At 39.8% G+C, this 26,452-nt stretch overlaps 1 protein-coding gene across 1 annotated transcript in view; it reads right to left on the bottom strand.

Annotated features, from left to right (window-relative positions):
* Positions 1 to 26,452, bottom strand: part of DYNC1I1 (dynein cytoplasmic 1 intermediate chain 1) — a 370,725-nt gene that overhangs the window by 9,358 nt on the left and 334,915 nt on the right. The window contains exons 15-16 of the mRNA XM_061166296.1: positions 14,219 to 14,359; positions 9,943 to 10,068 (exon numbers count right to left, since the gene is read on the bottom strand). Of these exons, the coding sequence (XP_061022279.1) occupies positions 9,943 to 10,068; positions 14,219 to 14,359 (267 nt within the window). The remainder of the gene's footprint in view (positions 1 to 9,942; positions 10,069 to 14,218; positions 14,360 to 26,452) is intronic.

The raw sequence follows: 26,452 nt of genomic DNA, 5'->3' as shown, positions 1-26,452 counted from the left end.
TACCATCACTGGTAACAATGGATGAAACCACGAACCAAAATTCCAAGCCAGAATGCAGTGTACAGAGCACATAAATATACTAGAGTGCATACCGTGTGGTAACTAAGTATTTACAGCAGTTTTAGAGAAGTCCAGAAAGTAGACGTTACATTAGTCTACATTCTGTACCATCTATTACCAGTCAGTAGGTTAAAATTTCTGTGGAATTTAGCAGCGTGCTAACCCATGGGCATCTGATGATATCTGACTATTTTTTGGTTAAGAAAGAATTTCTTTTATCTAAAAATCCCATCCAAGGGATCCCTCAGTCACTCATGAAGCTTGAGACCTTTCTGCTAAAGTTCTCTTCCTAGAATCTTTAAATGACTTTTATAGCATGTCTGTTAGAACAATACTTTTAAAAAATCCATTACCACCCAATTAAGGAAAGATATAAAGGTAGAACATAAAAGTCCAAAGTAAACAGTAACAAATATGGGCCTATATCAATTTCAATAAGCCAGCAAATGTCAAAGGAAATAATTTTAAACACTATTCTTTTAAAAAATGAACATTTAGAAATACTCTTCATGTTAAAATTTAGCATCATGGGATGCATGACAAAATTCTAAAGTTTTTACCTGAGAAGGAAAAAAAAAATCACACAGCTGAGAAAGAGTTAATTCACTAAGGCTTAAAGATGACCTTGTTCACATCAGTATTAAAATCTTGTCACCCTCTTCTTTAGAAATGTCTTAAGCATTATTTTTCTATTATTTTGAAGCATCTATTTCTCTGTTCAAAAGATGCAAAAAAATGTTAAAGACATTTGACTGATGGGCAATAATGGAAAATAAACTTTTTAAACTTCATTACCACTATTTTTCCATAACACAAAAGATCAAGATGACGGGGAAATGAAAGAGCATACACTACTCAAACTGATCTGTCATACTAGCTGACTAAACATATATCCTTTCCCTTTCTGATATTATTAACTATAGTTTTTCTAGTAAATTTCTAGCAACCACTGCATCTAAGTAGTTTTGACAAAAAAGAAGGCTTATTGCTAGACAACTTAAAAACATTTACCAAGGTAATAAAAGAAATGTCATTCCCTCCTACTGAATGTTTGGGCATAAAAGAGGTATTTGTATAATGTAGTTCATGATTTACCGTATCTATAGTGTCCAAAAAAAGCACAATGAAAAAGAAGCATTTTTCCAGTGGTTTAACAACTATTTGAGTCAACTGTTAGGCTTTCATTATGACTAGTGACCAACTGCTCACTTTTAAAAGCAAAGGAGAGAAGAGTAACTGGAATAGAGATTGGAGAGGAAGAACAAGCACTCTTTTCTAAGTTTATTTTCTACATACCTTTTCCCATGCAAATATACTTATTTTTTCCTGGCCATCGATCTATAGACAAGTTGGAGGCTGCTGTCTGAACACTTCACACAAGGAAGCTTTTTCTTAACCTTCAACTTTCACCTGTGAAACATTCATTCACCTGTTGATTTGAGTGTCTGAATATGCCAGGCACTGTTCTAGGCCAGGTTATCCTGTTCAAACAGACAACAATGGGCAAGTATCTATGTATCTGTAGATGTGGCACTCTGAAGATCAGAAAAACTCTAGTGAGGAATGTGATTAACCAAAGGAGGGCTGCTAGGCTGATTAAAGGTTCTATCTAAATGTTGCAAAAGTACTGGCCGACCATGAGGACAAAGATCAGAGAGAATTCCGGGCTACTGATAAGTTTCATCTGCCAGCCTAAGGAGTAAGAGTGCAAAACTGCTCCTACAATGTTAAGCTCTGATATTCCCTAAATGATAAATAATTCATGTTTTAAAATGGAAAAGATGTTCTGATAGCTGACAGTCTCAGAAATTCATGCAAACCTTTCGTGAAAGTGGAATACAATGAGTCATTCACTTCCTCACTTTGCAAGTCCAGCCTACATGGCATATAAATATTTATACATAAACATGTATTTGATTTTTGATTCCATATTCTATTTCAGATATACCAATAGTAACACACATACTTACAGAAGAAACAAATAACTCTTCATTTCTGTACAGGCCAGTGTTAATCTAGACTCATATGATTGGAGCAGCTTCATGCTTGGCTGGTCTAAGCCGTGATTTGAGGCTACTGTTCTAGGCAGTAATGTTTCAAGATAAAATTTAACAGTTTTGGAATTCTAAAACTAAACACAATTTTGTTAGACATTAAAAAAAATTAACACTATAATTAATGACTGCTTCAGAATCCAAACTGCTATTGAAGATGACAGTTTGAAACCACAGAAGAATCATAAAGATGATTAATTATACAAACTAATACTTGTTTCAGAAGGTTTATATTCAAAGACCATTTATCACCAAAATGGGAATATATTAATCTCATTGAATATTGCAAATTACTATGCACATATTAATTTGGTTTTTATAAAATTAGTATTAGGGTTTTCCTTTCATTTAGTCAACTACTCCATAATATATAGAAGTCATAAGTATTTTCTTATCCGTTCAGAAAAAAAAGTGGCTTGAAAATTTATAAACGAATGCTACCTGAATAAGCACACTATTTATATAATAATTAGTTTAATCATGGTCTTTAACATATGTAATTATCAAAATAGACCCACTGCTACTACATTTACTATAAGATGAATAATTAAACATTAATTGGAATAGCACTTTCTTTTTAACATACTTTTCCTAGAAAAAAATCACGTTAACACTAAAATTATAATCATATACTTTAACCAGATGATTTTATTTCAAATATACATAATTTATTGTGACAAGGAAATGAACTAATACATTATTTCAAAGTAGCTATTTTATGTAATTATATTTATTAGCACCCCAAATCTGTCCATACAAATATGCCTTTGTGCTTTTTACTTAACTGCACAGGTTTGTGGCTATGATAATAAACATTCAGGTTAAAAACACTAAGTATCTGGATTTTCAGTTTTTATCTGGATTTTGGCATCATATAAGTCTTTTCCATGGGGGAAAAACCAAAAGAAGTGTTTAGCACCAGCAAAAGGAAAAAACACTGTTTAATCCACTGAAGAATAAGCTAGCACTTAAAAGACCTTCAAGAGTCTAGAAACTTATGGCCACACTCATTTAATGAGAAACACAAGTGTTCGGGGCAATTATAACTGGACTCCGGTAAGCTGAGCCTAGTTCTGCCCTCCCCTCCCCTCCTGGATACTGCCAGAACTTAGCCACGCTATCAGGCTCGTCATCGGCAGAGGATAATGGCTTTCATAAAGCACAATAATTAAATCGACTGATTTCAAGTGCAGTTCTTTTTCATTAAGGGAACTCTTATTTGAATCAACCCCCAAATTTCAGTTTAACTTCGTATTTTGTGTTCTGCATGCCAGCCTTCCCCACAGAGGGGGATTATTTATATTCAGGGCATAAATTCCTGTGGAAAATGGATGTAGGCACTGTCCTACTGGAAAACATGAAGTCATTCCATGAAGCGAACAATTATTGCCTCAGTGTAATCCACTTAAAAACCATACGTATATTATTTATTTTGCGTCGCTCAAACACTCTTTAACTCCCAATACTTCCAGTTTATCAGGTGCTCCTTTGCTGAACAGTGATTTAAAGTACAAGGAAAACGGCTCACGGAATCTTTTCTTCTTCCTCTAGCTGTCTGTGAGGACGGCTGGAGGCACTTCGTATAGGCCCTGTACATTACACCTTGACCATCATTCTAAAGTATCTTGCATAGGTCATTTTTCCTACTGGGATTCCAAGTAGAATTTTCATTCCATTTTTTAATTGTAGCTTTAAAATAGATTCAGATTAACATTTAAAACCATGCTTTAGCGACTGCATTTGATCTCCTATTCTTTTTCCCTTCCAAGATTTTTTAAGGCCCTTTTAACATACTGACAACTGTCAAATTTACTCCATTTATTACAATTTTTATAAGATGACTGCCCTTCTTTTGGCCCCCAAGAGTCACAGCAAACAAGGCACACGAACTGGTGCCAGAGCTCAGAGTTAAAATTTCAAGATTAATACACATTCCCTTAGATAATGAGTGAACAGGATACTAAACAGAGAAAGCCAGGGCAATAAGACTTCCTCATCTCCCAAATTACAGTTTTTCAGTTGCTGTTTTATTTTTCCAACTCTACTTTCAGCTGAAATGATTTTGGAATTTTATCATTTGACTACTGTAGGAATATAATCAGGGATTTGAAACTTTCGCGTATTTATCCCAACTGAAAACAAAATCTTCCCTAGAAGAGGTTAATGGAAAAAGAAATAAATAGGAGGTGGAAGATAAACTGCTTCTTTCACAACTGGGGCTGCAAACAGCATTCTAACTAATTCAGATAAGCAGCAAACATAGTTGTTAGGGGGTGTTTATGACAGCTGCATCTGAATGACTGCACCGAAGCATTAACAATGGCAACGGGCTTTCTGTAAAACACATCGGCAAGGAAGACAGGTAGCGAGGCTGGCTATCAATCATCAAGGCACGTGAATAATTCTACACTCACTGGCCCATGTGCTGTTAAAATCAGCTTTCTCTCTCTATATATAGAAAACCTTGCTATTTGGTAAAGAGCCTTGGCCGTGACTAATTCTTATTTTTAATTCTTAAGAATATGTGTGTTCACACATCATTTTTGAAAAATCCAACAATGATTAACAGATCTGAAGAAGAATACACTCAACATTTTCAGGTTATATTTGTAGTTAATTTATGACTTGTTATCTTACTCATCTTTCAATTAATTGAATGGGATCACACAGCTCCAAAACAGATGGTGTCCCATAGTTTGGGGAGCAAAATCCTGCAAACTTATTCAAGTGCTGGGCTCATTTGAAAATTTAGATCTTTGAATTTTAAGTGGTGCATGCAACCACACTGTCTATTTAAGTAACTTTTAAGATGCATGAATAGAATGAAAATTATAGCCAAATAATAAAAGGGGTCTTCTCTTTCATGGAATTCATATAACTTCCATTTATGCTAATAGGAGGTAAGCACCTGCTCTGCAAAGAAAATAGACCCCTATCTGTGAAAATAAATGTGTACGGTATATTTTCCAGATACAATGCCAAAATCAAACAACCAAAAACGTAGGCTGTATAAACAAAGCGTCATGTGGCCTACCTGAAAACACTGCGTTTCATATTTTACCTCCTTACTCATAGGCTTTGCGATGTTACTCATGCCTTTGCCATTTAAATGTAACAGGGGAAAAAAAAAAAAGGATGGACAGACTCAATCTGGTGATTTCAGTGAGCACACACACAATCCCCTGTTTACCCCTTCAGAAGTTCATAATAAATTGCATCAGTAAATCTGGATCCGAGCCACTGCTCTCTGCCATCATCTTAAAAGTAACAGAGGATAATTGTACATGATAGAGGTGGGCACGATCATGGGGCGCTGTGTTGGGACTCCCTGCGGCAGCTGCACCTCAGCTGGGTCAGGAGAGGGGACAGATGGCTGTCCATGACTGGTGACACCCACCCTTTCTGCAGCGCCCTCTGGTTGAGTGGCCGGTCCCCCAGGAAGGCACGTCCGCCTGGACTTGAATGGAGCTGTCTCCACTGGTAGTCACAGAGGTGTCCTCTCAGGGGACAGAGAAAGGCTGTCCCTCTCAACGCCACCTGAACGGAGCTATCACAGAGCCCTCTCCCTAAAACTGTATTACACTCTCAGTTAAAATGACGTGATCAAAAGAGGGTTGTGGGGAGCGGAACTAGAATATCCACCAAATACCCAAATATCATGATACTGAGAATGTGGAAACATTGCTATTCTCATCCAACATTTTAAAATAGTCCTAAGGAATAGGTAATTCAATACTGGGCTTCTCAGGTGGCACAGTGGTAAAAGTATCTGCCTGCCAACGCAGGAGACACGGATTCAATCCTGTGTTGGGAAGATGCCCTTGAGAAGGAAATGGCAACCTGCTTCAGTATTCTTGCCTGGAGCATCCCATGGACAGAGGAGCCTGCCAGGCTATGGTCCTTGGGGCCACAAAGAGTCAGACCCAACTGAGCATGCACGCATGCATGCCAAGAAGAGGTAATACAAGCATCATATAGCAGGTGCGATGTTTAACCACCTCCCTAAAGATTTCTCTTTCCTAACGGTCTACGTCAAGACCCAAACTTCTCACTTCTGATTTGTATTGTGAGGGTACTGAAAGCAATACTCTCCTGGACCAGACTGAATACAGAGTTCGAGGGACCCAGTGCAACCTGGAAACAAAAGGCACCTCGCTGGACAATGTCTGAACAATTGCAGGACGATGACGGCAGAGCTTTAAGCCCAGCTCAGGGCGCCTCTGCATGGGGCCCTGCGAGACAACAGCGCTGGTGAAGCCAGCCTCGCTCTAAAACAGGACCTTAGTGACAGACAGCCTGCTGCCCTTGCCTCCTTTCTCCACAGCCTAACAGAAAATTCGGTCAAGAGCACTACGGGAGAACGAGTGTGACATGTCCTCTGATATACACCAGTCTGATGTACTGAGGTCCAAGGAACACGGATCAACAGTGTCCTCTCAGAACTACCATTAACTTTCATATACAGATTGTCTTATAAGGCTTACCTGAAAGCGTTTCATCTTCTTCCTAGAAGGTTCCACAGGCCAGGTTTTCTATCCAAAGGCCAGCGTGACCCTGGTGATGGGTTTCGTTTTAATGGGGACGGGAGGACCAATTTTGAATACAGATAATGGGAGCACAGTTTGCAGGCTGTCTGATCCTCAATGACATCCTTTTTCTTTTCCTCTCTTTTTTTTTTTCCTTTGAAAATCACTTCCTGCTCAAACCCCTTCTCCTTTGTCAGCCATGCACCGGTATTGGATTTGACCCTGAATTCCAGATGGGCCAGGTTACTGTAAAGGCACTCTCTCTGGCTTCCCACAGTGTAGGTGATTATAAAGGCTGGTGGGGTACTGTTTACGGGGTGCCCTTCTCTTCTAAGGGGCGTCCCTGGTGGCTCAGACGGTAAAGAATGCACCTGCAATGCAGGAGACTGGGGTTCGATCCCTGGGTTGGGAAGATCCCCTTACAGAATGGAATGGCAACCCACTCCAGTATTCTTGCCTGGAGAATCCCAAGGACTGATGAGCCTGGCGGGCTACAATTCATGGGGTTGCAAAGAGTTGGATGTGACCAACACAACAAAACACAACAACGTCTAAGGACAGTTATGCTCCATCAGTTCCAGTCTGGTGATCAAGACAATAGTAATTACTGTCATTGCAGTATCTCCTATCATCTACCATCTCCCCCGAGTGGGCTTCAGCTAAAGTTAGCTATTGGAAAGTCATCTTTCCCTTCAGTACATGGAAGTTGGGCTTCAGAAACTTAGAAGAGGGTATTAGAAACAGAAAAGTACCCCTTTACTTTTCCCCCAAAATACAAGAGATAAATGTGTAAATACGTTACAAAAATACTCAGAAAAATATACACTTTCAGCAAAATTACACTGTAAAAAGTCTGAGTTTTTTGAGCTATAGATTACTTTTTATAGGATCAAACAATACAGAAGGAATTGTTCGAATATATAAGCCTACCCTGATTTTCGGTCCTTCAGAAAAGGGCTAGATTATAATATTAGCTTCTCTCAGTAAAATAGTATAGCCCTTTTTTCCTGGTAGTGAATTTGTAGGGATAAACAATCCTACAAGTAGTTGGGCCTATTGTATGTCACAGAGATTTTTCTATAGCCTGTCTAGACTCCAGACAATAGGTGAGACCAGCCTAGAGTTGCAGACATTTCTATAGTCTGTAATATCACTTAGAAAAGCAAGGGCAATAATACTAAAATGAAAACCAGCCTGACCCACTAGTACGATAGAGGAAATATGAGTATAACAACACTATACAATTTAGAAATGATGACAACAACGTAGGAAGAAGTTTTAGCAGCCACATATCAGTCAAAGCAACTTTTACAAAATCATATATATACTCCCAAAATATGAGTCATATTCAAGTAATTCTGTCCCATGGCTACATTATAACTTATTGCAGTAAATTCTGTATATATGTCATGCCGTATTTTCTTATTGCCTAGAGGTGGTGTGTGTGAATGTATATTACATGTATATATGAATTATGTGTATATATGAATTATGTGTGGTCAACATACAGGTTTTTCAAAATTCCTTACTTTAAATAAACCAGACTGTCGAACTATTATGCTTTTCTTGGATAAAGTAATGTTGTATATACTCCTAAAAGAGTTAATGAATGTTCTGTATAATAAGCAAGGAAGGTAGAGAAAGGAGTTTTTAAATTTCATCTATTTTCTACCATTTCATCTCTGAGCACATCTGTTTTCTCTGCTGCAATTATACCCATTATAAACAAAGGAAAGAGAGAAACTTTTTTGTTTCTTACCTCTCAAATTTTTTAAACAAATGAACAAATGTAGAATACGTGTTTTTGCTGCTTAGATTTATTTTGATGAAGACCATGAAAAAGATGAGCTGACTAAAATATTCACTGAAGGAAATATTGGCAATATTTTGGCTTTAAAATATATTGGCAATATTTTCAGTTCCTGAAGGATATTCTTTTTCTCCAAGGTTCCAAGCTACGTCAATAGTCACCAGACCATTTCCTTCTTCACCACTGGGGATGAATATTAACAGAGCCTTTGTCAGTGTGGGAATGACTCAGCCTGTGGCATCAGGAGTAGTCAGGGGGGAGTCTAATGAAATAGTATGCAGGGAAACTGCGAGATTCTTCAGCTATTTGACTTAGAGTTGAACATCCCCAGCAGAAAACTCCCATCTCTGAAGTCATTTGGTTTCTGTCTCTGAATTAAAACACGTACACACACAAACACCACCCAGCTTGTTTCAACACAACCAACTCTGCCATATAGCATCACCCAAGTTCCACTGTAGAACACACCATCTAGGACTGCCAAAACCGTAGACAGCTCATTGATGAAACCATAAAGAGCCGTTCTCAGTGTGATCAGCTCTGCCCATCCACCCGATACCCAAAGCACACTCCTGAGGTGTAGGAGGTTATGCCTAGAAATGCGGTGTATGTTCCCCCCGGGATGCAAATGCTAGATTCGTACTGCACTAACACAATTTATACAACATGCTTATTTTGTTTGGCTTGAAACTTCAATATTTTGTCTTTAAGAAAAAACTTCTTTCACCCCATAAGAAATGAAGGTTTTTGTCAACACTTTCTCACAGAGAAAAATAAACAGATATGCTTCTATAAAATTGTTTTGTAATGTAATATTACGTGTAGTATGGATATTCAAGGAGATTGATCTGAAATCAAATATGTAGTTCTTTCTTCTGATGTGTGCCATAATATTCAGAAATATTTTACACATCATATAATAAGATAAACCAGAGAAGTATACACTGCATATAACAACTGTGAATGTCATGAAAACGGTACAAAGTTCTGACTCACCTCAGCTATTTAATTGGCTACTTTTAATTAAAGAGTAATAGTATATACCTTTTAATTGAACACACCAGCTAAAGCTTGACTTTTCAAAATCAACAACAAATTCTAAATTCAATGGGAGCATGAAGAATTTGGCAAACTTTTCATTCTCATGAAATTGGCAGGGGGTGGGGTGGGTGGGAGTGCAGGTGGAGGGAAGACCATGCTTCATCACAGGATTGCTGGGAATTCGGCAGCACTCAGAAAGTAGCCTGATCATTAACTAACGGGTCCTGTGTGTGGAGACGGAAGACCAGATTAGGCCCTAAGGAGGTCTCCCCAAACTCCCACTGAAGTCAATGGAAATTTGCAAATGTACTAGGGAGGACTCTAACGGTCCACAAGGTACTGTCAATAATTTCACTAAGTATTTAAACCAGATATACAAGCAAAAAAAAAAAAAAAAAAAGCCTGAACACCAAAACACTAAATCAAAACACCCAAACCAAATAACATGTACCTCTCCGACGTCGTAGATCCAAATACGGCCTTCTGAGTCCCCAACAGCAACTTCCTTGCCACCTTGAGCCCAACGAACACGGTTTAGGGCGGACGCCCCCTCAATGGCCACACTTGCTGTTGGAACCTGCCAAAGGGGTTGCAACAGAAACCAAGAATCTCTGAATTTGAATTTAAGTATATGAATTGACAATGATACGTTTAACTGGATGAGTCACCGTGGTGTGTGTGTGCATGAAGTAATATACAGCTCTTGTGCAGTTGGTAAAGGATTCATTGTTCTTAAATCATATGCTCCACTGAATTAAGAGGTAGAGAGGAGAGACACTTTAACAAAAAAGGAAAAGAGAGGGAGTCTTTGGCCATAGTCAGTGGGCAGTGAGTGACATGAATATTTCTGCGGATTATGCAGGGTACGCGGACAACATCACACAGCAGCTAAATGTGAGACTTCTGGATTGGGTCCTGATTGATGGAGAGGAGGGAGACTTCAGGATTTACCAAGATTAAGGATACTATAAAAGGCAGGGATGGGGTGTATGGTGAAAAATAAGTCATATTACTAAGTGTCTTCAGGGGAAAAAAATGTATTGATCCCTTGAAGCCTCATCATGGAAGGGATGCTCGGAAGAAAAAGTTCAAAAGCTCAAGTTCTCCTGTTTTCTTTTCCTCTCTCCACCCTGTTTTCCTGCCTCCCAGCAGTACCAAGGTGTAGGAAGTGCTCTCACTCTGAAAACGTCCTCAGGACGATATCCTGACAGAGTGCAGCACTTACTTGTAGAAAAGGCCTTACACCTCCTTTAATAAGCACCTGAAATCTGACAACATTGATAATTACAAATATTAATCATTACTAAAGTGAACTGGAAGTGCTGAGATGGAACCTGCAGTATTTGTCATAAGAACCTTACTATTTGGAAAAAAGAATTTTAGTGGGTCTAGCCCTTTTTCATCATGAGTTGTATAAACTCACATCTGGAAGGTTGGAAGTTTATAACTGATAGAAAGATCAGCTCTCTGAGCTTTCTACGAGAATGCTGAATAGGAAATGACAACAGCTCATTAAAAAAGGTAAATGTTAAAACAAAAAGGAAAAAAATATACAGTGAAAAGAGGGCCACCAACATCATCTCATGCCACTGTTTCCAGACCTGTGTCTAATAGACATGACTTCTTAGGGTGGAAACGCGACCTGGACTATGCCTGTGCTCCCCGGCGTTCTGTTATTAAGGGAATTGAAACCATCTGTTTATATGAGATTATTGACCCAACACCTATCTTTAAAATAGCAATAAAAACTCCATCACATGTAAGAATCTATGTTTAAATTTAATCTTGAAATCAATAAAAATTCTTTTACCTGCTTAAATCACGGTATGTCAGTTGATAGCAAAAATGTAAAACAAAAGTCCCCAGCTCATGTTTGTTTGTTTTTTTTTAATACACAATTTCTACAATAAAGGGTCCTGCTGTGCAGTGCTGGAGACTGAATTTTTAACCAAACTTTTCAAAGGTCAAAACAATAGGAATTGCAATAGGCCATAATTCTGTCAATACACTTTATTATTAGTGTGCTACTCAGAAAACGAATCTGAGAATCAGCTATATAGTTTTCAGAGTTAAAATTTTTAACTCCATAATTTAGGGAGATCATAAGGCTCCCACTTTTCATAACGCTGGTTAATATCAGATTTTATCTCTGAACAATCTCAAAAACTGAATAAAAGTATTTAATCTTAAGATAAATATGACGAAAGATCACTCAAAAGAAAATGATTTTTTGATACATTTTAAATTATGCCTAAAACATGTTAAAGAATTTTATATATTTATTTGGAATTAAGTAATGTAGCAAACTGGAACAATTTCTATTTTAACCATTTAAAAATATCTTCTTTTCATAGACATCATAAATGGTGGGGGTAAAAAAATAGAAACTGACAGTCTATAACACATGCTAAAAGAATTATGAAATGTATGAAGAAAATGACAAAAATATTTCCTTAATTTGACAAGTAATGAGTTTTCAAAAGTTGCTGAGTCTATAATGAAAATAATCCATAATTGTCTCTTACTCTTGTATTTCAGTTTCTTATATATTTTCACAGTTTTTAATCATTTTAATCGCAAAGACAGAATATATACACGTAATTTACAACGCTGCATAGAGATCAGGAACAGTGAAGTATGTGAATGTAAACTGTCCTTGCCCAGGAGTAGCTGGAATAAGTTGGTTTAAAAAGCACTGTATTTTGAACGACAAAGAAGCACTGAGATTTCAGGTTTTTCGTTTTTTTTTTTTTTTTTAACAAATCTAATTTCTAATCGGACAAATATTTGAAAAATCTTGTTCAACTTGACAGAAGACAAAAATGATCTGAGGGTTTTAAAAAGTGTTCAGTTTATTACTGGATCTGAGTCAGGCTCAATGTATCTACTATTATTGCAAAAGTAGAACTACGTTCACCGCAAAACTAAACGATTTGCATGCCCAGTAATGATTTCTTAAAACGCTTAGCTATAAAAGACTTATGTGGTTGTCTCTTGATACCTAGAGAGAGGGAAGGGGAAAAAAAAAAATCACATTTGGCAATGCTGAGATATTATTTCATTTTACCTAAAGAGCAGATAAAAAGCCAAAACTAAACAAAAAGGGTTACAGAGGAATTACTAAGGAGTTGGTAGGACACTCCACTGCATCATATTAATAGTTGAGTATCACCTGAACTCACTTCTAGTAAATCTGATTTCTAAGTGTGTGTGTGTGTGTGTGTGTGTGTGTGTGTGTGTGTGTGTGTGGTGGGGGGGGTGGTTGTTTCCTAAGTCAATCTGAAAACTGTTTTCTTTTTGGTTGTTTACAGTGAATGAGTTTATTCTACCAGGGAGAAACAATATGATTTCAATCAATGGTGATGAAAGACTTTGGGAAACCATTATATTGTAGAGTAATAGGCACCTTTCCATGAAAGGCAATGATGTTATAAACGTTTCAATGTCTGAAATGAGGGGCCCTGCACGTACTACTGCCCTTCATTTCCAAAGATGCTGCATTACATAACTCTTGTCCTTGTCATGGAGTTCTGGTAGCCAAAAGGAAAAATAAAAAACAGAGTTAAATGGAAAGATTTGTGTAAAGGACAACTATTTGGCAGTGGTTTTAGGTGAATATAATCTTGTATGATACAGTGACTCAGTAATAACACCTGAAGGATATTTCCCTGCCCCTCCCCAAAAAATATCAGGGCAGCCCGCGTCTCCTACATCCCCCAGCTGTAGGCTTCCTAATTAAAAAGGCTGAGCTGTTTCCTGTTCAGAACACTTCAAAAGACCTCTCCCTTGTTCTCCACTTGACATGTAGTTTTCAGCACTTCTTCTTCTTACCTGTCCACTCTTATTGATGGAGAGCTACCCTGAATCATGGACCAGCTGATGACCAGACCATTTTATTGTATTAAGCTGAAGGACCTTTACTACTCATGTTTCTTTTTAAACTCAACCCCAAACTCTAGTACCTGAAAATCAGCACCTCAATAATTTTGAGAGTGGAAGAGACGAATAAGACATGTGACATAATTTTTAAAACATGAATATATACAGCATGATTTTTAAAAAGGCTATTTCCCTGTTGTTAATTGCCTTTTGAAAAAAATTTCACTTGTGAAGTGCTCCAAATGTGACATGTTAAAATATAAAAAAATTTACTGAATTTAATATACATGTTCAGAGATAGAAATTATTATAAAAGTGGTGAGTTCAGTCCCTTAGACAAGGATTGTTTACCTTCTAAAAATTAAATGGAGACTAGATCTGAACATCAACAGTCCAGAGAATCATCTTTTACGGATTTAAAACAGAAATCGTGCAAACAGCAAACGCTGGCAAACAGCCCTTTTAAAAAGCCCAATCTCAAGTCAAGAGTCCACAAAAGCTTACTTTTCCAAGTGTTTGCCCATAGAGTTATTTCAACACCGCTCTCAAATATGCCCCTGTGTCCTTTCCCGCAGTGAAAGGCGTGAACACGTATGGTTTTGCTCTTTGCAAAGAAGGGTCGTCAATTGTCCAGGATTCTGCCACGGTTTTAGGGATGGAGTGAGATTAAATGATTTGGGGCCAAATGCATCTGCCAATTCCCTGCAGAGCAGGGGGGAATGGGGGGTCGGCAGCACAGCTGCAATTGAGGGTCTGTCCAAAAAAGGCCGTTTGAGAGGGAGAGGGGGAGACGCGGAGAAGCCGCCGGCGCCCGCTCCCAGCCCGCCGGGCGCGGCGCCTGCGCTCACCTCGGTGTCATTGTTGAGGTTCCAGAGGTCCAAGCGCCCCATCCCGTCCACGCAGGCAAAGAGCGCGGGGTGCACGGGCGACCACATGACGTCGTACACATAGTCCGCATTGTCTTCAAAGGAGTAGAGCGGCTTGTTGTGCTGCAAAGCAGAGAGGCCGTGAGGACTCCGTGGCGCTGCGGCCGCCTCGGGCTGTCTAGCGAGCCTAATTAAAAACTCTGCACATTCACAACGTGTCATAAAACTTCCCGAGATCAAAGTCCTCGGGAAGGTGAACCGCAGCTTTCAAGTTACCAGAACTGTCCACTGGCAGAAATAAATACCGGGGCTGGGGGCCGGGACGGGCGGGGAGGGAGGTTTCAGACACAGTCGTGGGAGACGGTCCGCACAGGTGCACGGGCGGCCCGGGGACTCGGGGCGCTCGCCGGCCTACGCGACGCCAGTTCTCGGGGCCGAACCCAGGCGTGCTCTGCTCGCCGGGGTCAGACCCGCGGGGGAAGGCGCTGGAAGCCCGGGCAATCACGGTGACCCAGAACCCTTCGCACGGAAGGCAACGCCTGCCACCTAGCGGCCGTTTTCTGTGGCTGCAGCTCTGCTTCCCATCCGACTCCGGGGCCCGATTTATACTTTACTGGTTCCTTTGCGCGGGAATGGGGTCCCGTAGTTTAAAGGGATCTGTAGCTCTTCGGGCACGCGAAACATCTCGCGGTTCTGAGACTCTGGTCTCTCTATTTAGGATCAGTTCACCCAAATCAGGTGGATTAGTGAGGCTCAATGCACTGTCCCTCAACCTCCGTGGAAGGCGAATCACTTTTTCTAGCTCACCCAATATTTCTTAGAGCCCTGAAAATCGGTGTTTTCGGGGGGAAATGCATTAACACACCCCTACTGCATACAAATGCTTCCCCTCCGGAGGGATACAATAAACTAAAATGGCACTCCTGATTTCCAGCGAATATTGTCACATCAAAATAGCACAGAAGTCAGAGATAAGTATGAACGTACACCAGAAATAAAACGTAATTGGACTTCATGAATTATTCATTCCATCTGGCTTGTCTTATTCTAATTTCTGCATAATGGCTTTACTAATCCCTGATCAATTAATGTAAAATGAAATTTAAATGATAATGAAAGCCCTAGAGATAAAAGAAATTAAGTATTCTTATATCCTCTGACAGAAATCTAAACAATGGGAGTTTTTTTCCCCAGTGTCTTCATCCAGTCAGCTGTCTGTACCCTCTTCATGGGCTCAGTCGAATGCCTGTACAGGCCAGAGAAATAAGATCAAAAAATGATAACACACAATATGAACAAGCAAATCCTTTCTGCAGAAAATGTTCAAAGACTGTATCTGGGGGGAATCAGCACCAAATATCTGAGCAAACTCCCAAGATGTACTGTGAAGGAAAATAAAGAGCCCCAAATCCGTGTGCTGAACTCAAAGTGGGAAAAGTCAGTGAGAAAACAATAAAACTCCCACAGCCTGAAACGAATGCAAAAATTTAAGGTAGTGACTAAGTGATTTCTCCTTCCATGAATTATCTTGCTTTAGCATTGCTGAGACGTGAATACAGTTGTTAAGACTATTATAGCAACAGAAGATTTTAGGTGAGACTTTGCGTGTGTAGGGTGGGTAGTGTGTGTGGTCTTATTTTTAATTTAAGAAGTACCAAAAAAACCACGTAACACTGAGATCACAAAAAGAATTAAATGGACATTTAGCATTATAGTTTTGTATTTTACTCCTCTACTTTATAACTCTTATGCCAATATATCTATTCTATCCCATATTTGCACTCTAATTTGGACCTAAGATTATTCGCCTACTTGCTATTGATGTAGCTTTTTTCCATCCTGTCACTGCTTGGACTACATGATTCAAACTTCCTTCTTCAGAGAATCTGGATATCCAATGACACCTTAAAATAGTATGATAACATCATCTTTTTTCATTAATATATATAAAAAAAAAAAGGCAGGGTAGATAAAGTAGGTGGTCCTTCATTGATCTCTTCTGAGTATTCAGTTCTCTTAGTAGATTATTCCTGTTCCAAATTCTTGATTTTATAGCTAGCCAGTCACTATTTGTTAGAGAATATGAGTAACACATTTTTCTTAAAATCAAAGAGTAGAAAAGATTGACACGTGCTTTAAAAAGTCAGTTCTCAGGACCCTTTATTAATAACCCAGCTGATAGGATAACTGAGCATTCAGAGGTGTAGACACACATGCACACACTCAGACATTCAATAAATATATAACTAATCTACAGTCCTTGCTTTGCTCAATTAGAAAACCATCCAGCTTTAAAGCCATCCAGGTATTTTCAAAGAAGTTGACATATTTAATATGTTAATTCGCTAATCTCTAGTGTTTCCCTTTCTCTTGTGGTGGCTTCTTTTTTAAGAAACTTAGTCAAAACTGTAATATATCTTGGATATTTTACCTTTTAAACATCTGGAAATAACTTTTAGTTCATCCGACCAAAAACCAATTTTCTCGTATTAAATAGTCTTGTACTGAAATGCTAATATTCCCTTATCACCTCCTACCTCCAAGACTGAATCTTTCATTCTAAAAGTCACTATGCAAGTAATTCTAAATTACAGATTGTGCATGTTTGGGGCAAGGGAGAAGGATGTATATTTTCAAAGGATTTGTTTTAACCTTGATAAATTTACAGGATGAAGAAGTCTTGGTCGGGATTGAAGGCATTAATAGGGTACCAAGGGAACCACCGTCCATGAACCACTAGTTCCCAAGATTAGATCAGCAGACGCCATAGCACAGGCTAATGCCACTCTTATAATAGTAAGCACTGCTGTTCTGAATATTAAGTGCAGTTTTTTTCAATAAAGGAGCTTTCATTCTACCTTATTTGGGACTCAAAAGGTAAGCTGAAAACCTCACCGAAAATTTGTCTGAACCACTTAATATAAAACATTTCCTAATTTACATATATATCATGAAATATTAGCCCTTTCATACAATACGTCAAAAGCATTAGGGCCTGAAGATTCTGTTTTTGAATTCTGAAACATAGATGCTTGTATCCACAAAGTTGTGATAGCTTGCTATCGCATTAGCACCAGTTTTAAAACACTACAAGTTTTGAAAAGGTGGAAAGTGTAAGGGCAAATGTGACCAATGATTTTTGAGAGGGAACCTGTAACATTATTTGTATGTATTAAAGCTACAGAAGCTTGATGATCTTCGATATTTACTCTGCAAAATACCAGGCCACTTAGTAAATTAAATATCATTCCACTGTGTGTTACTATAGAAAGTGTTTCTCAAGACAATCAAATTTCACTAGGCAAAAACCCCTTCACTTGTGTATTCTCTTTTCTGATGCCCTGTTTGGTACTGCTGACCTGTTAGAAAAAAGAAAAGAAGAAGGAAAACTGCCTTGTAATGCAGCCAACAGTATATGTGACACAAGCCAATGAAATAAGGCTGTAACAACCAGACAAGTTTCCAGGGCTGTGCCCCCCAAGTGCTAAAATATCCAGACGTGGATCAGCATGATTTTAATGCCCTGATTCTCCAAGTGGAGAAGTAGGCTACCAGTCACCTCCCAGACAGACTTGAAGGGCAGGGAAGGGTAATTTGCTGGGTGTTTGCATGTGCCTGACTCTGTACACATATTGTCTAATTTAATCCACATCAAATCTCTGTAAGGTAGACAGTATTTACAGAAAAGAAAATGATAGCTCAGGAAAGCTAGTAGCTCTCCCGAGGTTGTTCGCGGCGACACTGGAGTTGGTTCTTTGGCTTTTCTAGCTGTTAAGTACATTTTCTGTCCTCTGGAATCGTACGGTCCTCTATGAAACACAGTGAAGGTCTTCAGCCTTCACAGAAAGAGAAGATCTGTTACCAGTCCTGGCTGCTATCCCATTTAATTCAACCCATACTTACTAAGCACACATTATGTAATTTATAGGAAGAGTTAAAAATATCACAGTCAGAACCTTTCATTTCCTGAATCTGTTATTAATAATCCCAAGACTGTTACCCATACAATTCCAGGGACTCTTAGAACCTTGTGACACTAACAGAAATCTCTCCAGAAAACTAAGAAAAAGGGTGGAAATGGCCCTTTAGCCAGCAGAGATTAAAGCAGGCCGTGCCTTAGAGAGTAGAATAAAATGATGCTAAAAGCAAAGATCCGGGTTCAAGTTCACTCAATGTCTGTACAGCCTTGGGTGAAGGACTCCAATTGAATTATATTATCTGATAGATGGGGACAAAACGAGGAGGATGGAACAGAAAAGGAAGTAGGAGAAAGTGCAAAAATTACAGACCTTGGGAAATTTCACTTAACATCCTTGGATCTTAGTTTTTTTTCGTCTGTAAGATGGAAATCTGGAGAAACTGACCTCAAGGGTTCCCACTGGCTTTGTGATTCTATGACTGTTCTGTGGTAAGGACTGAATGGAATAAAGCATGTGAAAGTTTAACAAAGAGTTATTCAAAACTACATATTATAATTAAAGCCATCTTCCTTGATGTTCTGTGGAATTTATATTTCAGCAATTTTTTTTTACTTTGAATTCATATTTCATCAAAATACATGAAGATGTATGAAGGTAGTTTTCAGTGAAAAAAATGAAATAATAAAGGTAATAAAAGATTTCTTATTTGACCAGTTGGAGAAGGGATAAAAAATATTAAATTTACATACAAGAGGCAGGTAGTGAACTCTGTTCAAAAATGAACAGTTACAACATCCATCAACGTTTTACAATAAAGACTTGATCTCTAGATTGAGCTTTGATTTTACAAGTACACTTCTGACAATGAGGACAGCTGCACATTTTTCCAATCAGTTAAGTATAAAATGATTTCATGAGAGGTGAATTTCTATTTCTGATGTCAGAAATGTACCAAAGTCACATCCAGGGAATCTAGTGTTTATTTTCCTCTATATGATTTATTTTCCTCTTATCAGACAGCTCAAGGCGTCCCAATGGGCTTTGGTTTTTTGAAGGCTGGTGAAAAGGAATATTTTGTGCTAAAATGCCTCCTAACACCTCCAAACACTGTGGTTCTTGAGGTTGCATCTGCCTGTAAATGATTAGCTTTCAAAGCCAACTTAGAAATGTCGACCCAAACCAAGAACCTTTCTTTGGAAGGGCGGGGAGTAGGGAAGAGGGTATTATACGGGTAGGTCGGATGGGGGTGGACAACTAGCAGTAGCATTTCTGTATTTTTTATTCTGAAATACAAGGAAAACAAATGGAATCTTACCTTGAAAACTGTATCTTGTTGGGGAAAAAAATGATGACCAAAATACTAAACAATAAGTAATAATAAAATATACTTCAAAAATTGTCATGTGGGTTCTGGTGAAGTAATTAAACAGCCAGCCAGTTCTTCCAGGAAACATTAAAAATGTGAGACCACAATATCACTTAAAAAAAAAAAAAAACCCAAAGGACCCCCAAACTTGAAGCTCACGAAAATGGATGCCTCTACCATAAAAAGAAAGTCCTTATACAAACAAATCTAAACTCACAAACCAAACCAAAATACCAACTCTGTTGGCCCAAAAAAAGGTGTTGGGGGCTTTGGTGCTGTTGAACCAAATGGAAAACATTATTTGCAAACTACATGCCAGGTCCTCCTGAAGCACAAAGTATCCTGTATTTACCTTAATTTTTGTGGCTCATATCGTAACAATACTCCTGATACCCAAATCCTATCTTTACCTGCTTCTATCATGGTGAGAAATTCAAAATCAGGCATAAACACTTTGGCTGAGCTATTCTTAACAGAGTTAAGTATAGTGAGTCTGTTTGTTGTTTGTGTGCCTCAACCGAAAATACATCTGAGGACTTTAATTTGAATTAGTTAATATAAAATAATTAGAAAGAAGGCTCTAGAAATCCAGGAATTAAGCCTCTGCCTCTGTATAAATGTAGAAGTTCTGCTGAATAAGCCACATAAAAGGTGTTCTTTGTTACACTACCTTCCTCTCCTGCTTATTTGCATGAAAAATCCTTCTAATCCAGGAGGCGCCACCAATAAAGAGGATAATTATCCATATAAAAGAATGTATACATATTCACAGGTTTTGACTAGTATTTGAGTGTTTAAAGTCACGAAAAAAAAAAAAAACCTACAAGCTTTGCCTCCCTCGTTCATAAAGGAGTATTTCCCCCACCCCCCCGCACAGGCACAATTTTTATGCACATCAGCTCCACCTCAGGGCTCGCCTTTAAAATGGGCAGGCGTTTTAGTGAAGCCTGTAGAGAATTACTGGGAAAATGCTCAAGCTGGGGTGCTCTCCTGAACTGAACTGTTTGGGTTCATCTTAGCTGCTAGGGCGCTTTGGGTAAGTTCTGCCTCCTGACTGGAGGAGAGGCAGAGCAGAGAATGTCAGCTGATGGTTGGCTCATTGGTACCATTCGGGTGGTCTCTCTCTGGGCTGCTGGCGTCTCTCTGATATAGACTCTGTGACTGTAGGAGGAGGCAAGCCAGTTCAAAAGAGACCCTCTCTGGTTCCTGCTGCCCCGACTCTATTTCTACCTCGGTTGTGGCTTCACACCAAACATGATGCTGATTAAAGAAACACTCATCATACAGCTAACGTTCAGGTTGATGAGAGACTGTGTTAGGAAGGAGGAGGGAATGGACGGAGACTGACGTTTAGGACATGCCGGTGGAGAGGTTGACCTCGGACTGGACCTACGCACCTAGAAGTGTGGTTGTAGTCGTACCTTTAAAGGTTAGAAAGACAAGCAAGGATAGCCGTGCTTGCAGCCTTAGGCAGCTTTGCGTATTTCTTTGTTACTATTTAGGGTTAAATTGCACAACTGCATTTTGTTAGTGGGTAGATCCAGTGGTAGAACATCTCCACTCTGATCCTTAAACTGTCCACCTCCATCCACTCTAGTGTCTGGCTTACAAACTCTCTCCCCATTGTAAATAAATTTATATTTAATGTATATTTGTATATATGTATAAAATACACATATATATATGTAGAAAAATGGGCTTCCCAGGTGGTGCTACTGGTAACCCACCTGCCAACACAGGAGACATAAAGAGATGTGGAATTGATTCCTGGGTCAGGAAGATCCCCTGGAGGAAGGCATGGCAACCCACTGCAGTATTCTTGCCTGGAGAATCCCATGGACAGAGGAATCTGGTGGGCTACAGTCCATAGGGTTGCAGAGTCAGATACGACCAAAGCAATTTAGCAGGCATGCAAAAATATAAATATGTAAATTTAGAAATAAATAATTCTTAAAGATTTAAAAAGATAAAGTTATAAGCCTAGGTGGAGTTCCCAGGCGGAACAGTGGTAAAGAGTCTGTCTGCCAATGCAGGAGATGCAAGAGACGAAGGTTCAGTCCCTGGGTGGGGAAGATCCCCTGGAGAAGGAAATGACAACCGGCTCTAGTATTTTTGCATGGAGAACCCCAAGGACAAAGGAGCCCGGTGGGCTACAGTCCACAGCGCTGCAAAGAGTCAGACACGACTGAGCAGGTCTGCAGGCATGCACATAAGCCTAGATCCACAGATTACATCTTCCCTCGTGGCTCAGCTGGTAAAGAATCTTCCTGCAACGTGGGAGATCTGGGTTCAATCCCTGGGTTGGGAAGACCCCCTGGATAAGGCAAAGGCTACACACTCCAATATTCTGGCCTGGAGAATTTCATGGACTGTATGGTCCATGTGGTTGCAAAGAGTCAAACATGACTGAGTGACTTCACTTTCACTTCATAGATTACACCTTGACTCTCCCTTCATTCTTATGTCTAAATTCTACAGGGTAAACACTTGCCAGCTCTCAGAGCTAACCTGACATCAGAGGTCACACAACATTTAGTAAATATAACATTTAGATGAATTTTGTTTCTTTTCAAGGAGTCATATACCCAAATACTCAGCTTTAAAATTTAATGGTAAAGTCATCTAAATAATTAAATATCCTATTCTACCTGCTCAACAATTCAGTGTATATTGTATACATTCAATTTTGCTTCCCAGGTGGCGCTAGTGGTTAAGAACCTGACTGACAATGCAGGAGACATAAGAGACATGGGTTTGATCCCCGGGTCGGGAAGTTCCCCTTGAGGAGGGCATGGCAACCCACTCCAGTATTCTTGCCTGGAGAATCCCATGGACAGAGGAGCCTGGGGGGTTACAGTCCATGGGGTCACAAAGAGTCAGACACGACTGAAGTGTCTTAGTACAGCACATATACATACATAAGAAAGGCACATTTTCAAAGGGTCAAGACAAGTTTTTTCTGGGTCTGCACCCCTGCCTCTCCTGGCATTAAATGCAATATATATTTTTTTATATTATATCTAAGAGTGGGATAGCTGACAATTTTATTTTAATGGTGGAAACAGTGTATTTATTTTAATTGGTGCAGAGAATCCCACACAGCAGAAGTTCAAAACATTCAGTTCAGACAGGGAATACATTTGATATGCTTCCTGCTTACCTTTATTGATTTGATTACCTATTTTATTTTGCCTAAGCCAAGTTGAAATTAATGTCTATTCAAACTGGAAACACCAGCTAAGCATGAGATGAGGTGATTCAGGACATTGGAGATGGGCCTGAGAAAATAACCTAGTATTAATGATGAACCCTGGACAATTTGCAAGGCTAAGAGGTCACATGAGGCTGCCCTAGGTGGACCTACCCTGGTTTGATCCAAGCACAGCTACTTTAGGGGATAATGAGGAGTTTTAATTTATCTTTCAACATCAGACATAACATGCAGGTTAGATCAGGAGGTGGGGGATGGAGGTATCTTTGAATTTCACAATTATGTGGGCTTCCCAGAAGGCTCAGTGGGTAAAGAATCTGCCTGCAATGCAGGAGACACAGGAAACATGGGTTGATCCCTGAGTCAGGAAGATCCCCTGAAGGAGTAAATGGCAACCCACTCCAGTATTCTTGCCTGGAGAATCCCATGGACAGAGGAGCCTGCTGGGCTATTACAGTCCGTGGAGTCGCAAAGAGCTGGACACGACTGAGCGACAAAGCACGGATTATGCACATAGTTGTATCTGCTATTTGACATTCTCATTCAGTCTGCAAACATTAGCACTTAGAAGGAGAAGGATGAGGAAGGCAACCCCTCCGGCATATCACTGAAATGAAAGGGCAAACGTTTCTGCTCTGGTTAAAAGAGAAAAGAAAGGATTCCGCAAGCCCTTCTCAACCAGTCAGTAGGGTGAATTTTAAGTCTCAAAAGTGTTTGTACTTCTATGGATTATTCACACATGCCTGTATAAACATTTAACAGGTATGTGTTGGTGGGTGACTGTTTGGGGGGGCGGGGGGTTCAGGGGTAAATGGACAGGAAGCATGGACACAGGCTAGGTCTGGCTGTGACTTGATGATTACATTCTTGTGGTTTCTTTCACAGTTCAAGTATTCTCCCTGAGTGAGCTTAAAAAACAGAACCCCGTCCTTCTCTGCCCCACCCCCCAAAAAAAGGGAGAAAAGAATCTGATGACTGCATAGGTAGTTTTCTAGAAAGCTGATTTTAATGTTTGCCACCTTATGTTAGGAAGGGAGGGGAAGAAGGGGTGAAAATGAGGATAAACGAAGAAAAAATAAGTCAGATACCACCTGAAGGTCATGTTTATTACAGAGGCATCCAGCAGGGCTTTGGGCTTGTGGGGGAAAAAATGCACTTTCATCCAGGAAGTGTGGATGGCAGCAAACTATTGATTTTGTTCATCATCTTCCCTGTGTCAAGGGTTATGCTCAGATACTGTAACCTCTAACTTTTAATTTTTATTGTGCTTTTCTTCTGATGCTTTAAACATGTTAACAAAATGCTAGCAGAAACAGATATGCTTCAGGGCCCTCTGCTTGAATTATACAATTTTTAAGGAGATGTTTCCATCGGAGTTTAAAATAACCTCACCTACCTTAACAAAATACATCATTTCACTTAAGCTCTCCAAAAGTATTAATTCCTCAACAATGACTTACTGAGGACCTACCATATTCTTTCTACTTCAGGATATCAATAGAAAGATAAGATGTGACTGTTTATGAGGACTTGGAGTCCAGGTAGGAAAATAAAAATTTTGAGGTAATAAGAGAAAATTGTTTCCTTGGGAGCCCATTTTCTCATATTGTTCCAAAAGGACTTATGTTGTCTTACAAGTTAAATATACTGCAAAAGTAAGAATAAAAACACAACAGACGCAGGTGAACAGAGAGCTAATAGAAGGATCCTGAGATAAACTGATTATCACAATCTGGTAGTAAATCAGCTCTATATTTCCTGATAACTAAGACAAAGGGTAAAACCCATCATGTCACAAGGAGGTATGCAGATTTCCCCATCTGAAGAAAGAAAAAAATGTAAAAGAATGTCCTCAAAGACACATTCTTGGGAAAAACTCAAGGAGGAATTTACCATGTCTGTGAATCTCTGGAAAAGAGACTGGCTTTCTGGTTTGTTTATACCAAAGAAAGCGAACAAGTAGGTAGCCAGGTGCTAAATTCTGTGGTACAGATGTTAGGTGCCAGAGGGATTCGGAGATTGGGGAGATGGCGTGTTGGTGGTTACCTTTAGTCTGATGTGGTCAAGGAAGGCATTATCTAGGACAGGTGATGGGACCCGCCTAGCAAGATGCATAGACTTTGATACATGGTAAGGAAGTCAGTCGGTGGGTTGGGGGTGGGGGGAGTTACAACATGAAAAGACCTGGCTGTGAACATCAGCATGGAATTCCCAGATGGAAGGCGAGAAGTGGGGACAGGCTGTGGAATCTGAGGATTCGTCCTACGGAATAATAGGAGATCATTTTCGTTTGAATAGAGTCGGGGGTAAAGACGTGTTATGAATGGTCTTGGGTATAGAGTTAAGACTTTTTTTTTAATGCAATAAGCTACTCATTTATTAAACATGTAGTGATAAATGTGCAGGGCATTGTGCTATGTACTAAATGGGTTCAGAGATGTCTAACATTCATGTGGGAAGTTTTCAGCTTCTCTATTGTAGAAAAAAGCAGCAGCTGCACAATGGGGCTGGAAGATCTGATTTATGTATTAAACACGGTGTGTTTGAGTCTCTGGAGACGACACTCGGGTTAAGCCGGCAGTCAAAATGTAAGTCTGAGACTGAAAGAGGGGACAAGATTTAAGTCCATGCCAAAGCATCTTTCACAAGAGATGCTGAGGAAGAGGGGAGAGGGCTGCAGAAATGAGTCCTAGACAGGCAGTATGACACAAATGAGGACTAAAAAGAAGCCATCACACTCAACAGTTAGGGGGTTCACGAATGATCTTGGAGAGAGAAGCGTCAAAAAGCTAATAACGGTTGGTCAAGGAGTGGCTAGGAAATATGGCCGCAGTTGGACTGGAGGACTGTTGGCTCTTTGATTAGTTTGGCAAGCTAACCCAAATTTTTGGACATGCTTGTGATAGTTAACGCCATCCAATCACAAACCACCTATCTCTCAGTTCGGTCACTTGGCCTTTGCAACCCCATGGACTGCCAGGGGTTCCCTGGCAACCCCACGCCAGGCTTCCCTGTCCATCACCAACTCCCAGAGCTTGCTCCAACTCATGTCCATCGAGTTGGCCATCCAACCATCTCATCCTCTGTCATCCCCTTCTCCTCCCGTCTTCAATCTTTCCCAGCATCAGGGTCTTTTCTAATGAGTCGGCTCTTCGCATCAGGTGGCCAGAGTACCTCCAAGATCTCTAAGAGGATCCTAGTGTTACTTGTGTTTGTGTCGAGCTGCTTTACTTAATTCATAAGACCACCCCCTTGCCATCCTGATGTACCATCCCTGATGTTTCAGACAGTTTCTCATGTAGCTTTGTAACTCACACTTGGCTACAAGCCTGGCAAACAGGAGGCAGAGAAGCACTCAAAGTGGGTGTTGAAGCGGGTAGCATCTGGGTGTCATCCTATCTTTTCCTGACACCTCTGAGCAGAGCCTTGAACTTTCCCCTGATTCTCTGGGCTCTGGATTCTTTCTTGGTCTCCCCAGGGCTGAACCTCTGCTTTTCCTGATGGGTTCCTGATTCAGCATCCTCCTAGGACTATCTCTTTTTCAAGCATGCTACTTTGGTTCACTTCACTCTGCTCCCTTAAGTATTATCGCTGATGAAGAGCACCCCATCATGGTAAAGGGGTCAGCATGTTTGTACAGCATGGGCAACAAACCAAACCCAGGGGACTGCTCTTGTGGACGAAGGTGGTGTGAAAAATAGTAATGAAAACCAGGCTTG

Source organism: Dama dama, chromosome 18 (genome assembly GCF_033118175.1).
Source record: "Dama dama isolate Ldn47 chromosome 18, ASM3311817v1, whole genome shotgun sequence".
NCBI classification, from domain to species: Eukaryota; Metazoa; Chordata; class Mammalia; order Artiodactyla; family Cervidae; genus Dama; species Dama dama.
The sequence above is the reverse complement of the archived record's forward strand: the minus strand, read 5'-3'. Positions and strand labels throughout refer to the sequence as shown.